The sequence below is a fragment of the Amia ocellicauda genome, chromosome 5 (genome assembly GCF_036373705.1).
Source record: "Amia ocellicauda isolate fAmiCal2 chromosome 5, fAmiCal2.hap1, whole genome shotgun sequence".
NCBI classification, from domain to species: Eukaryota; Metazoa; Chordata; class Actinopteri; order Amiiformes; family Amiidae; genus Amia; species Amia ocellicauda.
In genome coordinates, this window is record NC_089854.1 from 28,526,739 (window position 1) to 28,542,498 (window position 15,760).

General features: G+C 36.9%; 1 protein-coding gene across 1 annotated transcript in view; it reads right to left on the reverse strand.

The window, feature by feature from the left end:
- dnah9 (dynein, axonemal, heavy chain 9) overlaps nt 1-15,760 on the reverse strand; it is a 117,657-nt gene that overhangs the window by 30,229 nt on the left and 71,668 nt on the right. Inside the window, exons 54-60 of the mRNA XM_066704676.1 lie at nt 14,695-14,930; nt 14,433-14,555; nt 13,973-14,177; nt 9,263-9,427; nt 6,067-6,207; nt 4,765-4,935; nt 4,544-4,666 (exon numbers count right to left, since the gene is read on the reverse strand). Coding sequence (XP_066560773.1) covers nt 4,544-4,666; nt 4,765-4,935; nt 6,067-6,207; nt 9,263-9,427; nt 13,973-14,177; nt 14,433-14,555; nt 14,695-14,930 — 1,164 coding nt within the window. The remainder of the gene's footprint in view (nt 1-4,543; nt 4,667-4,764; nt 4,936-6,066; nt 6,208-9,262; nt 9,428-13,972; nt 14,178-14,432; nt 14,556-14,694; nt 14,931-15,760) is intronic.

Consider the following 15,760-nt stretch of genomic DNA (forward strand, 5'->3'; position numbering starts at 1 on the left):
CAGCTGGGAACTAGGTTTTACGACACTATTGTGTGCCAAGCAGCTCATTTAACCCAATTCCTTATGCTGTTGACTTATGCCCTGTTAATACCCTACTATTCCATGACACTGTCAGCTTCCTGAGTTTTCATGCAAATCACATGTGGTTAAGCTATACACGCACTCCATTTCTGTAAACATCAACCTTTCAGTTAAACCTTGTACTAAAACTATAGTATTTTAATGAGTTATTGACAGGCAAGATACTAGGTGTTCCAATGCTTGCTAGCCATGGGAAATAAAAGACATTGACAACAATAAGATTACAAAGTTTTAAAATGAAAATATTAAAAGTTTCAAAATACAGACTATAAGAGGAACTAATCAGTATTAAGGAAATGTTTTGGTTTAGTTCTTCTTTTCCTCACAAGAAAACGGAGATTTGAATTGCTGTGCTTCCTATAGGTCTGCATACATAACAAGCATCAATGATTTATAATTACATCCACAGGGTTGTTTGTGCTTGGAGGAATTTGCATCCTTACTTTAGGCCAAATATTATTAAGGATACTTAACCTGTGAGTTAGCAAATCAGTGGATTTACATGGATTTAAATACTGTTGAAAACTAGGTATTGTACCCCCAAAGGCAAGTCTATGTCACACGAATGTAAAATAACACGACTAAGTATTATTTGCTTCAGAAAGTGACGTTTTTCGTCCTTACAGTCCCATACATTTCTGTCCGGTCGACCTAGATCCTCTACCAATGATTCTTTATTCAGCATTTTCAAGTTTCAAGACTTCCTCTCAACAAGAAATTAATAAAAGGAGCAATAAACATGCTGAGGTTATATATTTGGGATCTGGACTTATTAAAACATCAACAAAACATCTCCTTGAGAAGAAAGTACAAAGCTAGGAATGTCAGCATCCTCATAAACACTCATGCATTATAAAAAGCTAACCTGAAAAGAACAGCATGAATGCAAATCTCTCCTTTATTTTATTGATGTATTCATATTTTTGGGTGAACACTGTCTTATGCAAATGGCCTTTACGCAATACTTTGACACTAAATGAATTAAAAGATTTTAATTAAGAATGGGATGATCCGTTCCAGTCTGAAATTGGATCACTTCTATACCCAGCTGCAGCCAAACAAACCATGTATATTGCTTTTACCCTTTTGCTGCCCTTGATACAATTACAGTTTGCCATGAGAATAATTGTCATCTCTTACGTCTCCCACTGGATGGCGAGCTGGGGAGACTGGGCTCACAAAACCCTCAAATCAACTACGACTTCCACCATTTGAGCAATTTACCTGAAAACATCCATCAGCTGTAAAGCCGAAGAAATCCATTTGGGAGATCATGAAAGTTAAAACTGCGGCCCTGGTTTTATCTAGCTGTCTGTAAGGATTTCACCTTTTCACTCTCAATCTTTCAGAGCGGCGACACAACGAAATTTCCCATGCATCTTTAATAAGGCATTATGTGCCAACAGAATATACGGCCATCACTTCAATATGCATGGGCCATATTTTTATCTTCTTCCAGAATGGTTTGAAACTTTGGACCTACTTTCTGCACTGTAAATAAAATATAACACTCAGTCATATATTTCAAATAAGGTGTGTACAATTGCAACTAATGCTCTGTGGCTATATCACTTTAATAAGTAGAAGTATTACACCCAATGTAGCATGTGTGCCTCTGTGAAGACGAGTTCTATATGAATTAGACAATAGCAAAAGCAACAAAGTCTCATTAGCTTCAAGTTATGATGTCGACTGATTATTATTTGTCAATGTGTTTATGAGAGACTAAAAGATGAACAAGAATGAACAATGGTCTATGACAATTATCACAATTTACTCACTGCTTTGAAGTGCCATCTTTGAGGGTCGTCTAATAGAATTTCTTCCGCCCTACCACCTAGTTATTTAACTGAAATAATTACTGATTTAATTTGGCAAAATGAAAATTGTCTAAAGCAATATGATGATGATTTTAGGATATCAGATTTGGATTCCACTGTGTATTTTTTTTTTTTTTTTTTAATACATACATAAATCAAGTAAATAACAGGGTTGTGGTCAAATTCACTTTTTTAATTCCAATTCCCTATTTCAGACCCATTCCAAACTCCAATTCCAATTCATTGACAGAATAGGGTTTATTGGAATTGAAATAAAATTGAAAAAGGAATTACAAATGGAATTGGAATGGAAAACCTCTAATTGACCCCAGCCCTGAATAATAATTAAAATAATATACTGCTTCTCTAAAACAAGAAACACTTGTTTGTAAATCAAGTAACACAAAAAAGTATGTAAATATACATGTAGAGCTACCTTCACTCAGAACAAGCACCATTTTAATACAAGCCTAGTATAATTTGATATAAAGTATATATTATATAAAATATATACTTTATTTGGATTAAATGGTAGGCCTTGTTTCCTCTGCTTTAAGCAAAATGTGTGATATTTTCATATTTTGTTTCAATACAATAACCATTAAGATGACCACATTAATTTATTTTTGTGGATTGTCGGTCCACTGGGTTTTCAACTCTCTATGACTTCATCAAAGGCAATTATAAAATATCAAAGAATAAAATCATGGGTTTAAGTGCACGGTTGATTTTAATAGAATAGATTTACAGATAAGCTAAAGCTAATAAACAGAAGACGATATTATTGAATGGCAGGCAACTAGATAAAAGGTCCATACAGCAGCATTGATGGGAGAAATCCAGGGAGAACTCTATTGTATTAAACTCCAAGAAAGATTTATCTTATCACAACAGGATTTAATTTAAAATATTGTCCTCGGCTCGGAACATATAATTCTTTCTTTCTTTGCTTTGGAAAGTTATTAACAAGTGAAAAGTGAAAACATGCTCTCTATCTTCTCAGCAGCTCCACAGCAGATGTTGCATCTATTCTCAAACCAAAAAAAACATACATCTCTGGGCTTTTATAAGTCAAATTACCTTATCCATCACAAAAAAAAGGAGGGCATGGAAGAACGGCAATACGGCATTCAAAGAGAATCAATGTCAATCACTTTGAACTGATCTGCACTATAAAGAAAGCATGACATTAAAAGAGAAGAGAGAGAGAGAGAGAATTTGCTCACCTCTGGTAATGTTATCACAATTTTATTTATTTTTATTTTCCCACTCTCAAAATATAACTAAGACTTGAAGTGTTCTGGAGAAGTGCTGAAAAGTTTCCATATTTATCAGAATAATGACACCAAACTATGGTCAGTACCAGTTCATATTTTATACAAAGGTAATAGCCAATGTTTCTGCCTGAAGACCATGCAGAACAAGTGATATAATTATATCTGGTCCAGAGAAAGCTAGACAAGTGTAATTGAAGCCTGGTATATGTTTTCTAGGGCCAGGCGGCAGATTGTGCAGCCATACACAGTAATATTGTGGGGGGCGGGAGGGAATCTTTTTCTATTTTGACTTAATCGTTTCTTCAGCACAGCCATTACTCTGAAGTGCTATGAAAGCTTTAATTTTGACTAAAAGTGTTTTATAAACTGAAATAGATGTTGCTTTCAGATGCATATTTCTAGGTATGATATATGTTATTACATTTTGGGTGGAAGTATCTTTAATTCCATTAAGGTTTACGGGCTTAAGAATTCAAGGGTCAGATAATTTCTTCAAAATCCAGCACAATTTCTTTTTCTGCTCACATTAATGTTTTAAGACAAAATTGTAAATCTGAGATGGGATCAAAAGTACAGTTGGCATTTTTATCCTTCTCGAACAGTGAATATCTCTACGGTCTCTCCAAGCCCTGATGAACTCCAAACCATTCAATGAAAATGTAATTAACTGTGGAAAACCAGAGGGTACTTTATCACCTCACCAGATTAGGTTAATGCATTTATTTCCATTGTGTGAATAATAAACTGCAAGCACTGACTGATTTTATTGAAAAGAGGTATTCAATTATCTTATTTAAATGGCACATACATGGCAGCAAGGAGAGTGAAGAAGAAGAGAAAAAAACTCAGAAGAAATATAACATCAGTAAGGTTTTCAGAGACAGGCAAGCTTCAGGATTTGGTTGAACCACAGCAAAAAACAAAACTAAAAACACAACATATAGCAGACACACGAACACGACAAACAATTCCTAGTTTGGGATATTATATTGGAATACATTTCTGGCTGCTATTTTATTCATGAAAATAAGCAACATGAACTAGGTTTGAATTACAGATGCATCCATCAAATCAACTGCAAATTTCTACATTGACTCCTGGTTAGTAGCTTTTGGCCATTGGCTAGAGAAGAAAAAAGCCCCAGGCAAAAACAAAATGGAAGGTGGGCCAAGTCTGATTTAATCTCAGTCAAGCTGAACATTGCAACATGTGCTTATGTGAATCAGAAAGTAGGGAGATTTGTGTCTTTTGCAACAACATCCAAACACTCAAACTTCAAATGAGTCAAAAGCAACAGTATTCATAGGCAAATGTATGGCGTTACATATATTTCTGCTCTCGACACATTTCAGTCAACACCCTCACCTTTATTCCGCCCCAGGAGTGATTGGAGAGGAAATCAACAGGAGAGGAAAGCCCAGGCTGTGCAGGATATCTGAGAAGAAAGTCCAGCTCAGTCGAGTTGATCTCTTTACTCATAAGCAGAATCTGGATAATAAAAGCACATTAGTGTCCTTAGTAATAGTAGGTTTAAGACAATTGGCATTTTCTTGACTATGTTTTGGGGAACTTAAATTCTGAATTACCTGGAATGCCAGCTGGGCAATGTAGGTGAGTTTATCGCACTCAAACAGTCCCCTGGTCGTGTACTGGAAGACGGAGAATGTGATGCTGTCAATCAGGTTGGACACCCGCTGTTTTAGGGTTTCGTCTGCAGGGGCTTTTAAGACCGCATTCTGGAACACCACGCTGAAAGCCTGCAAACACAAAGGAGAAGCCACTTGAGAGGTCTTTATATCTGTAATGTATCTTACTTATCTCCCTTGCCGATTTGTAATCCTCAGTGGGAGTCCCTCAGAGAGCCTTCACACTTCCTCATATATGCATGTCACTAGCAACACTATGCTGACTTCTCACTCTGTGTGTACCAACACTCACAGAGTGTTACGAAGCAAATGTGACTCAAACTCATTTTAAACGAAGACTTAATCAAAATCTTTTCAACCACCACCTATATGAAGAGATATACTCGCACTATTATTTATTTTCTGGTTCAATAATTCAGGAAGTGTTGCACTGTAGTTGCTAGAAAATTGTCCAGATTAAAGTAAAAGCGAAAAACATTCATGTAGCAAGGAGAATTAGTTGGAAAATTAACACCGGAGGCCATGCAGAAGTGTAGTCAATGAGCAGGATTTAAAAAAAAAAAAAGAAAAGAAAAAAAGCATGCCGGTCACATGGACATTTTATTTACTGACTGAATAGCTTATTAAGTTTTAGGGTTTTATTACTATAGTTTAAGAATATAAATCAGATTTTATAAGAGACTGGTTGGAACCTATTGCTCAAGATTGATCAGATAAGTTAAATCTGAAATCCAGGCTTTTTTATGTTTGTTTGTTTTGTTTTGTATTGTTTAAATGGCACCAATTTCCTATCTAAATTCTTCCTGGATATTGCTTTTGGTTGATTCAATCGTATCACATGAAGACATCAGACATTTACAAAGTGAAACTGTAGATCAATAATCCTAATTGGTATTAAACCTGTCCAATGTCACTGAACCTATTGACTAATTCACAATGGTAGCACAAGGTATCTGGATATCTGAGGCATGTCCACACTATTCTATTAGATATTGTACTTCAACAGGATCCTAAGGTTTTTCTTCATGAGAGAATTACATGAATACATTGCATGAACTCATGCATGAATGCATCTGAAATGGGTAAAACATACAAACAAGCAGGGAAGGCTGCATCAAAGCACCTTGTGAATGCAGAAGAAATGGACTGCAACAATTAAAAAATAAAACAGATTGTTATTAAAGCAGTTTATCTGCCAACAAGAATTCCACCAGGGGCTGAGCAACCCATTAAAAGGAGTACCTTCAAAGAGAACTGATACATGGGATGGATTTTATTGAGGTCATTCATTATGAAGTACAATAAAGAAGCTCGGGCCGCAGCAGGCCTGTAGTGCTCCCTCGCCTCATTGATCTTGGCTTCTGTCACCTTGGCCTCCTTTACCTGGAAAGCAAACAGCACAAGAAAACCTGCTTTAACAAGTGCCAGGGGCTTTCACTCTCGGTGCCTGCGTAGGCACCTGGCATGCATGGTGCAAAAACCACCACTTGTGTCTTACCTTTCATCTCCTCAAACTCTGTGGACAACCATTGATGATAAAGCAAAGGAACAATTTGGAAAAATATTTAATTTGCTTAGTTTCAGCTCTGAATGCAACGATTGGCTCATTTAAAGATACTGTCCCACAGAGGTGTTTTTTTATGGGTAGAGGAGCTGTACACAGATACATTCTATAGATCAGAGCGAGGATATAACTTAAACTGGTCTCCATTGCACTGAGTGGAAGTACTAACCCCTTTTTTTTTTATTAGAAATTAATACTACAAAAAAAAAAAAGTTTGTTTTCTTTAGTCAACTAGTACATAAGTAATTGAAAATGTATTGAACTTTCATTTGAAACAATGTTATTTGCCCATGCATTTAATAAATACTGTTAATATTTGATATGCTTTCAGAGTTCATTGAAAATTGAACATGCGTGACGCGAGGCCCGTCACACGTGGAAGTGCGGCCCACGATCTGACACACACATTTAACACTAGAAGCGCCGAGCCGATTTGGTTATTAAAATTTGAATTACTCTGTGTTCCTAAATACACTGCGCATACCCGTTACTGACTTTTCCTAAATATATGTATTAAACATGCCTACAGCGTTTTAGCTGCATAAACACGAACATAAATACGTTATACACACATTTACCTAGAATAGGCAAAATCGGGTTATTTTGACCGGTCATTTAAATACATAATAACTCAAATATAACGCATAATTCTGCCTGTCCTTCACAATAGTCAGTCTGCCGCTCCAGTGGCGATCTCTACCTGTCTACAGTCTTTCATGTGCTTGAGAAACACACGCATTGTACAGCATTACAGGTGTTTCTGTATGTTGAAAACAAAGTTTACACGGTGTTGAAAATGTTTACTTTAGTGTACAATTATGTTTTGATAAAAAATATTTTTGAAGTATAAATGTGGTGAAACATCCCTGGACAGAACCTTTTATTATTAAGCTCGAAGGTGCTTTCCATATTTGCATCAACATACATTAGCGAGTGCACACTGCCTGCGATTTCGGCCATCAAGTCCCGCTTCCGTGCGCGTCGCACACACTGAGGTACAGCGACTGCATTCGAGCCCAATTTCACCAAACAGCTCCCGACAACATCAGCTGTCCCATTAACGGTGAGTAGCATTATACTCTGTTTGAATGTAATTGTCTATATATCACACTATTAACCGCTAATACTATAATATTAAACATGGTTAATTTGCATTGATGACATCATATGCAAATGATGTGTGGCCCGTGAGACTTGCACTTGGACCGTAGTGCGGCCAGTGGAAAAAAGGTTGAGAACCACTGGTCTATATTGTGTAGCATTCTATAGGCTAGGATATTTAAAAGTTCTCCAGGCCGAACTGGTGTTCAATTAACTCATTAACAATATTTATTAAACTAAATCACTCACAATTGCTTCAATATCATTTGGACAAGATAAACTCTTTGTAGCCATGTCCTTAAAGAGATACTTAATAAAACTTAAGCAATTTAGCAACAGCTGACACTGCATCTGGAATGAGGTGCTCTGGGTACCTGATGAAATTGCACAACAGTGTCACTTTCATAGTTTTCCTGTGAAATGTGTTGACAGTGTGAACTTAAAAAAATAAGCTAATGCACTCCTTCCACTGCTGACTAACTGATTTTTGGGCTATCAGAGCTGCAAAATCAAGGCTTACAGTCTTCCGTTCTTTCTTGTCATTTTTGTAATTACCTGGCTTAGTTTGCCATCAGCATATCTGAAAGGGAATGGTGATTTCTAACCACCCTGCTTATTAAAACATAACAGAAATAAAAATGAGCATAACGTGTGATTTATGGCTATGGAATATAAAGTATCATGCTTTTCATTTATGGTTACAAAGATGGATTTTGCTTTCTGCACCATTTTTGATATTATGCCACCATACTCAAATGTACTGAGTACAGATTCTATTGCATCAATGTAAAACCCATCCATTAAAGACACTCTCCGTGAACATTAAACTCCTCCCCATTCCAACCATTACACAGAAGTAGTATTGATTATATGGCATACCCCCCTTTCGTCTCAGCCCAACTTTAATCTATTGAGTGCTGTAGATGCTTTTAATTCAAATATGTAGGGCTTAGAGTAAGACATAAAGGCCTTCATCTTTCATTCAAATATCACAGACTTACATTGACTGAGAATACTGATCAACAGACAACTAAAACTGAAATAAATTCAATGTTTTTTAGCTTTATGATGGATAGCCAAAGATCACCTATCGGCGGGCTTACATTACTTAGAGAGATGCTTGTCGATAGAGTCCTTCTGATAACGAAATGTGAAATTAATTAACTCAATTAGAATAGCTGTTGGTAAATTCAAATAACACTTGCCTCATATTTCCTGTTGGAAAGGACAACAGTGAAAAACATTCAGTGGTTTTCAGATTTACATTTTTTAGGTAAAAGACATTCCCTGTCTTTGCAAGGATAAAGACTGAAAGGCTTTCTTCTCCCCAAAGTTAATTTCCAGCTGTGTAACACCTTCACCTTTCACACACACACATCAAAACTAGGACGCTTGGCTGGTTCTTCTCAGAGGAATATGGTCCAAGTCCTTGCCAGCAGACATAAAAACACTGCTGCTCTCATTTGGGTTCCTTAGGGCTGCAGTCATTAAAAGTGTGATAGTTGAAACAAAAAAAATATTAAAGTTCACGTCTCCCACCCATTAATCACTTGAAATTAAAAGGAATAAAAAAAAAAATATGACTGGTTATACAATCCATGGAGGGTTCCCTCTAAATGGGTACTAATCTCTCTATAAGGAATCTGTTATCTAAGGTATTCTGGTGCTGCTTAATGTATTCTTAAAATGACCTTTTGGTGTCGATGTTAATAAACAGGGATTTAGCATTCACATATCTGAAGAGCCTGGAAAGGAGGTCTGTGTATGCTTTACCTTCTCCTCAATTTCAGCTGCCGTTTTTTTGGTGGTTTCCAGATTTTCCACCAGTTCAGTATCCCCTAGGAAGTTCCCAGAAGCAGATGAGAGCCGAGATAAGAGGTTGTCTTCTAGGGTTTTCAATGTGATCTTGAAACCATTCTGCTGTGTCGTGAGGTTCGACTACAAAGTAAAAAATAATGTGTAAAAACTCACATAAGTGTATATACACTGATAGGCAGATAGAGATCGCGAGAGAGAAATATACAAATGAGCAGACCTCACAGTGTATAAAATGCAGAGACATACTTAGAATGGACAATTACAAGCAAATTCAAACACAGAGACAATCACATTTGATGACCAAGAGTGTTGATTGATAAACTCAGCATGAGCGGAACTATAAGCATGTTAATTAACATACTTCCTTTTCATGCTGAACATTAAATCAAACAAACCCTAAGCTGCTGATTGTGTCATTGCGAATGGGCACATTCTCTTTCAAGCTACAGCAAACCATTAGTGATTAGATTCACAGTGCAGAATAGTTACAATTATTCAAGAAGGCTAATCTGTCTAATATTTATCTTTTTGCCTTCCTTTACACGATGCAATGGGAGAACCTAGTTGCCTTTTTTTTGGCTTAAAGTTCTCTTAGATAGAAGCAAACAATATATGTGACGTATGTGAGAATTCCTTTGGATTCTGTATCTTGCCAATTAACTTTCCATTCTCTGCAAGCACTGTAATTTGGGGGTTTATTTTTGTTTAAATTAGTGTACACAGATGTTAAAGCTCTCAATCTTAATTACTGTAGTAAATACAACATTTAATTATTATTTTAAATATATCTTCTGAACAAAAAAAACATCACAAAGTACATGCCCAGGTGGTTGGTTTCTCTGAGAGATTCCAAATACACTTTGTTTATAATAATTTTACTTTTAAATCACAAAACATACAACATGAATCAGAATCAATCAAAATCCCACACTGGGTAAAAGGTGCACAACAGTTCATGATTGACAGCTTTACAGCTGGGACCTAATCAGGAAAACACAAACTGATTCTTCTTGGGTGAGTAAAACTACAAATGAAATAAGATTCTGACAGAAAGCGTTACATATACTCTACTGGTGCAAAAGGTGAATAAACAATTCTCAATCAAAGAATATTGTTTTGATACAAGACATTTGACAAAAAATTGAGACAAAGAAAATATTACTGACAGGTAATTAGTAACAGTGGCTAAAACTGAGTCTGATTAAGTGATTTCTTTGTTTTATTTTGTTTACAAAGTTATTTCTCCAAAAGTTTTTCACAAATTTCCTGACTGAAGACACTTTGATAAGGTGTTTAAAAACCAGGGTTCAACACTGTAATTACAGAAATGTGTTTTTTATTGTATGATTGATTATAGGTAATTCCCCATGGCTGTCTGGTCACAGTCTAGAGAGGATGTTTTGTAAATGAGGCGAATATCTCAAGAGTTCTGCAGCTGATGAAATAACTGATATGGTGAAACAAAATAAATGTCTAAAAAAAAGTATTTTCTGTCTCAGAACACTGAGTAATATCAAAGTGCTCTGCAAGAATAGCTGATATATGAGCAATCCACTGTTGTTGTCTTCAGTTAGCAGTTAAAAATAAATCAAATAGCGTAAAATTATCATTTATGGAGAAAACAAACAAACAAACACACCACCAGATGCAAGGGATTTGAGGTTTCCAATGACTGAGCTTGACCTTGAACGTCTGCAGTCATAAAGCTGATGAAGAGAAGCAAAGCAACTCCAAAGTCAAGTTTTTAATGAGTCAGTTATTAATGATTAGGAATCTGCCGGCGTACTGCACATCTAATTACCCAGCCCAGAAAACAAACAATTAACCATCCAGTACAAACATTAATTGGGATTAAAATGAGATCATATGTCTATCATTCCAGGCACATCATTATTAAACTGTAAGTCCTGGAAGTTCATCCAGTTTTTGAAGCAACAATGCACATTCTGAGCTGGCTACACTGCTGATTCGACCAGAGACAAAGCCTATATCGAATGGTAATGAGAATCATGAATTACAACAGCTGTTCTCAAACTCTTACAATTGACGGCACCGAATTTCAAACATGAAAACTGTTGCAACCACAACACTATATGTATTGGCTATTTGCCGGCCAGGTGCAGTCTGGGGGAGGGGAATGGTGGTGGGACGGGGTTATGGCGCAGGCAGAGTGCGGTCCGGAGGGAGGGGGATGGGGGATTTTATAGCACTGGCAAAGTGCAGTCCAGGCAGGGTCAGCGCTAGCAAAGTGTGGTCCGGAGGCGGGTAGGAGGAATGAAGTGCTGGCAAAGTTTTGTTCGGGAAGGCGGATGCGCAAATTAAGTGTGGTTTGGGGGAGGGGAGTGCTGGCGAGGTGTGGTAATTTGTTTTATAAGTAAATTACGGGCATTCTCTCGCGACTCCATTTGCATGTCAGGTGACTCCACGTGGGGTTGCGACCCCAAGTTTGAGAATCGCTGCAAACAATATCAACATGCAGACTGTCCCAACTCCACCAAATGTGGGATTATAGTTCCTACAAGGAGTGATTAAAATGTGTTATTTTCCTTTTTAAATTCCCTGCAGTTATTTTTGATTGTAATCTGAAGCACAAAACCTCATGAGACAAAATAGGCATTCCCATGTTTATAAAGCTTTTAAACTAATGGGCTTTTGTGATATAGTGTTCAGGAGTCTGGAGCACGGTGGTGTATTGGGGTCTATAAGTACTGCAAATGGAAGTACAAAATCGAAATAGTGCAGCTCACTAAAGACATGATTGTGTGTCGATTTTACTTTGTGCACTGATCTGCAGTATCAGGTGGGTATTATAAAACAGTGACTGATGAATCTAACCCAAGACAGAGTTCTTTACGGAAAGTGTCATGGAATCCCACACTCGGTATTAGTGATAGGCAGGAGGTTATAGTGAATATTTAGAAACAGGGCCCAGGAAAATCAAAGCTGTACCTCGCCAGTCAAATCTGGATCATATTCTTGGTTACTTCAATACGCATGAGGCATCCTTACGGATGTTATGGGAAGAATATTGAAGAGGAACAATTAGCGCCTAAATCAATTCAAGTCAGTCTGTTATAGCAGGTACTGTCTGTACGTGATGCTTTTCTAACATTTCTCAAAGCTAATTAAAAAGATAAGACAAGTCCCAACAACAGTTTTTTTTTTTTTTCCTTTACTGCTAGGTTTCTAATTAAACCAGCGTTGTTAAATTATTTTCCTTTTACTGAATTCTGCTGAGGGGACAGAGAGCTTACAATAAGTCACACTTTCCAAGGCATTATAAATGCAGTTTTGTCATTAGATGAAATTGGAAGGCCAGTTTTATTTAAATAAAAATAAAACAGATGAAGGAGAGCAAAATGTAAATTAATGTATTGTTATATGTGGCTGACCTGCATAATTTAAAGCTTCAAATTATCAGCCTTAAAATCTCTGAAACACTTCCATCAGCAAATATTGCCTGCTGTAAAACAGTTTTTCTATAACTTTTTTTTAATCTTTCCAAAACATACAAAGATGTGTTGGATAGTAATATGAAGATTTTGAAATTCTTTCCACAAACAGCCAAATTACAGAAAGGAACTCCTTACAAAGCACCCATTGAATTCCAAATACAAACCTGAACCAGAGAAGAAAGGATTGGATCTTCAGCAAAGAGAGTCTATCATTGGTTGCAGATAAGTAATGCTCAGGTTTATATAATCCCCACATCCCACAAAATATTTGCAAGTTTACCTTTTGATTGTTATCTGCAGAGCAATTTAAGTATTTAAGCAGAAATAGGGCACCAAACAACTGCCAGGAACTACAGGTTACTAGAAACTTACAGTAAAACACCAGTAGGACTCTGGATTTTTCAAATATGTGTTTGGGGTGAAATCGGCATTGAAAACAGTGGGGTGGTGGTGAAGGTAGAGGTAAGAGTATCAATGCTAGAGCTCCTGGACATTTTCTTTATATCTCAGAGCTCTGAGGTCTACATCAGAAGATTTGGAAGTCAGAGGACAGAAGAATTTTATTATGAAATACTGTTTTTAATTGGATGAAAATTAAAATTAATTATATTTAAAGAAAAACCTGAAGACATTGGTGCATTACAAAAAGCGCTTATGTAAATGGAATCACACATGGCCACAATCTTAAAGTAATGACTGCCACTTTGAGGTTTGTCACAGTACCTTTTAAAACGTCAAAATTAAACTGAACAAAAAACAAGTACAAGTTCAATTTCTTACTAGATTTGTTTCAAACGAGAGTTTTGGTTGATCAACCAGACTGTCTAGGAGGTTGGTAGATGCAATTATTGGAACAGAAAAAATTATGACAAATGTATTAAATAATATTTCTCATAAAGGAGACTTTCTCTGTGTTTGGATTACATAAGTAATTAAGCTTTTGCTTAAGCATCAGCATCTATATTGGTCAACGTCATATTTTGCTCTCAGGTACCACGTAGTCGATTGTGCACCACAATGATTCTTATTAAACAAGTTCACAAAAGCACCCTCTACACATCTATGAAAACCCAAAAGCAAAATACAACCACATTCATTCTTGAGGGCTTTGCATGTGAACAGGGGAGGGAAAAAAGCTATGCAAGCAGAAATAGCAGCTACAGCATTAACCCCAATATTTCCAGATGCTGTTGTAAGTCTTAATACTTGCCTTCAGCTCCTCCAGGTCTGGTCGCTCCATGCTGACCACAGCGGCCAGTAGCTGATCCTCCAGCCCATCCCGGGTGACCGTGAAGTTAATGAGAGTACACTGGGCTTGCATCTCAGGCTGGTAGTGGGGGTTGGCCAGTTTTGTGTGAAGAATTAACCTGAATTGTGGGTTATACTCACACTCCTTATCGCCGATTTTGACGTACCTGGAGAAAGGACCACAAACAATTGATGACTACAATACAGGCCATTTCCTGAAGGCTTCTAGAAGTATCACCTGGAAAAACCTGCTGCAATACCCAACACATGTAAAGTATGCACGCATCTCAGGGGATTCCACTTCCACTGGTTCACCACAACTATGACTGTGGCTGAATGACATCTCCATGTTATAACCCAAGAGAATTTACAATCTTGAACATGTATTTTTATTCTAGAATAAGTCTTCAAAGGACACTCACCTCCCCTTTCTAACTGTTTCGCGACCAAGCAAAGGTCCTAACACAGGATCAACCGCCTCTTCCAAATTTTCAATCAGAACGACTTCCCCAGCAGACAAGGCTCTCTCCATGGAGTCTAGGTAACTTGAGTGGTGAAAAAAAAAAAAAAAAAAAATCAGATGCCTGTGTGTATTTTTCAAACTTCTCAACACAATTCTGTTAATTCACAGCTTAAAAAACTAAAAAAGTTATTCAAAAATGTATACAGAAATATTATTTTTACCCTCTCTGACCAATCCTGATAACTTGCAGGTTCTCCCCGTATTTATTCTTGATCCACTTGATGCCCTGCAGCTGGGGGTCGACCATCAGCGGCCAGCGCTCACAGCTGGTCAGGATGGTGGCGTTCTCAGTGGACATCCTGTCGGCAGGTAGGCCCTCGTTCTGCCAGGCTGCTATATCGGCATCGTCAGTAAGCATTGTCAACGGATCTAATTCTGGTGTCACTGGAATTGGGACCTAAGAACGAACCAGGTCATACATTTCAACAATGGGCTGCAAATGGGAAGCAGGGAGAGAAACATAGATCTAACCTATTTCTTTCAAAAGATATCAGAAGCACAAACATAACACTGAAATAACCACCTGTCGTTTTCATGTACATTTCTTAGTCACTTGAAAACCTGCTATTCACATTTTCTAATTGATTTATTTTTAATTGTGGCATAATTCAGCATCATCCACTGCTGAATGTTCTTATTTCCTTATTTATGCATCCATAAGTATGCGGGTACCATATCACCAATGCACTGTGATACAGTCTGAATCCAAAGCTATTGAAGCCAATTACCAGAAAGATATTTTTTCTCTGTCTGGCCATCACGTTTGTTTTTAATCTTTAGTTCAAGGCTACCTCCAATTGACTGGCACATTATTTGAAAAAGCAGAAAATATAATAATTAAATATAATAAGTTTCTCGGAAAGTAGGGAAAATTGTCATGAAAAGAAAGAAATGCTTTCATGGCCCTGCAAACCCGTTCACTAATGCGATTTCAAATTAATTTAGCAAGTTCTTGGAATCTCTTGCATTAGACATTCTAAGGCAAGTGCAGCATTGAATATATATATATATATATATATGTGTGTGTATGTTTATGTATGTATGTGTAACTCCATTTTCCAAGTGAATGGACATTTACGCAGAGGTAGTGATATAATACAAAAATTGAAAAAGAGTAATAAACTTTCAGGTCCTTAACACTGGGTATGGAAAGTAAATTAAAAATTAGCCAACTGTAAAGCATTTACTGTTAAACTAATGAAGCGGTACAGTATGTATTTAGTTTGG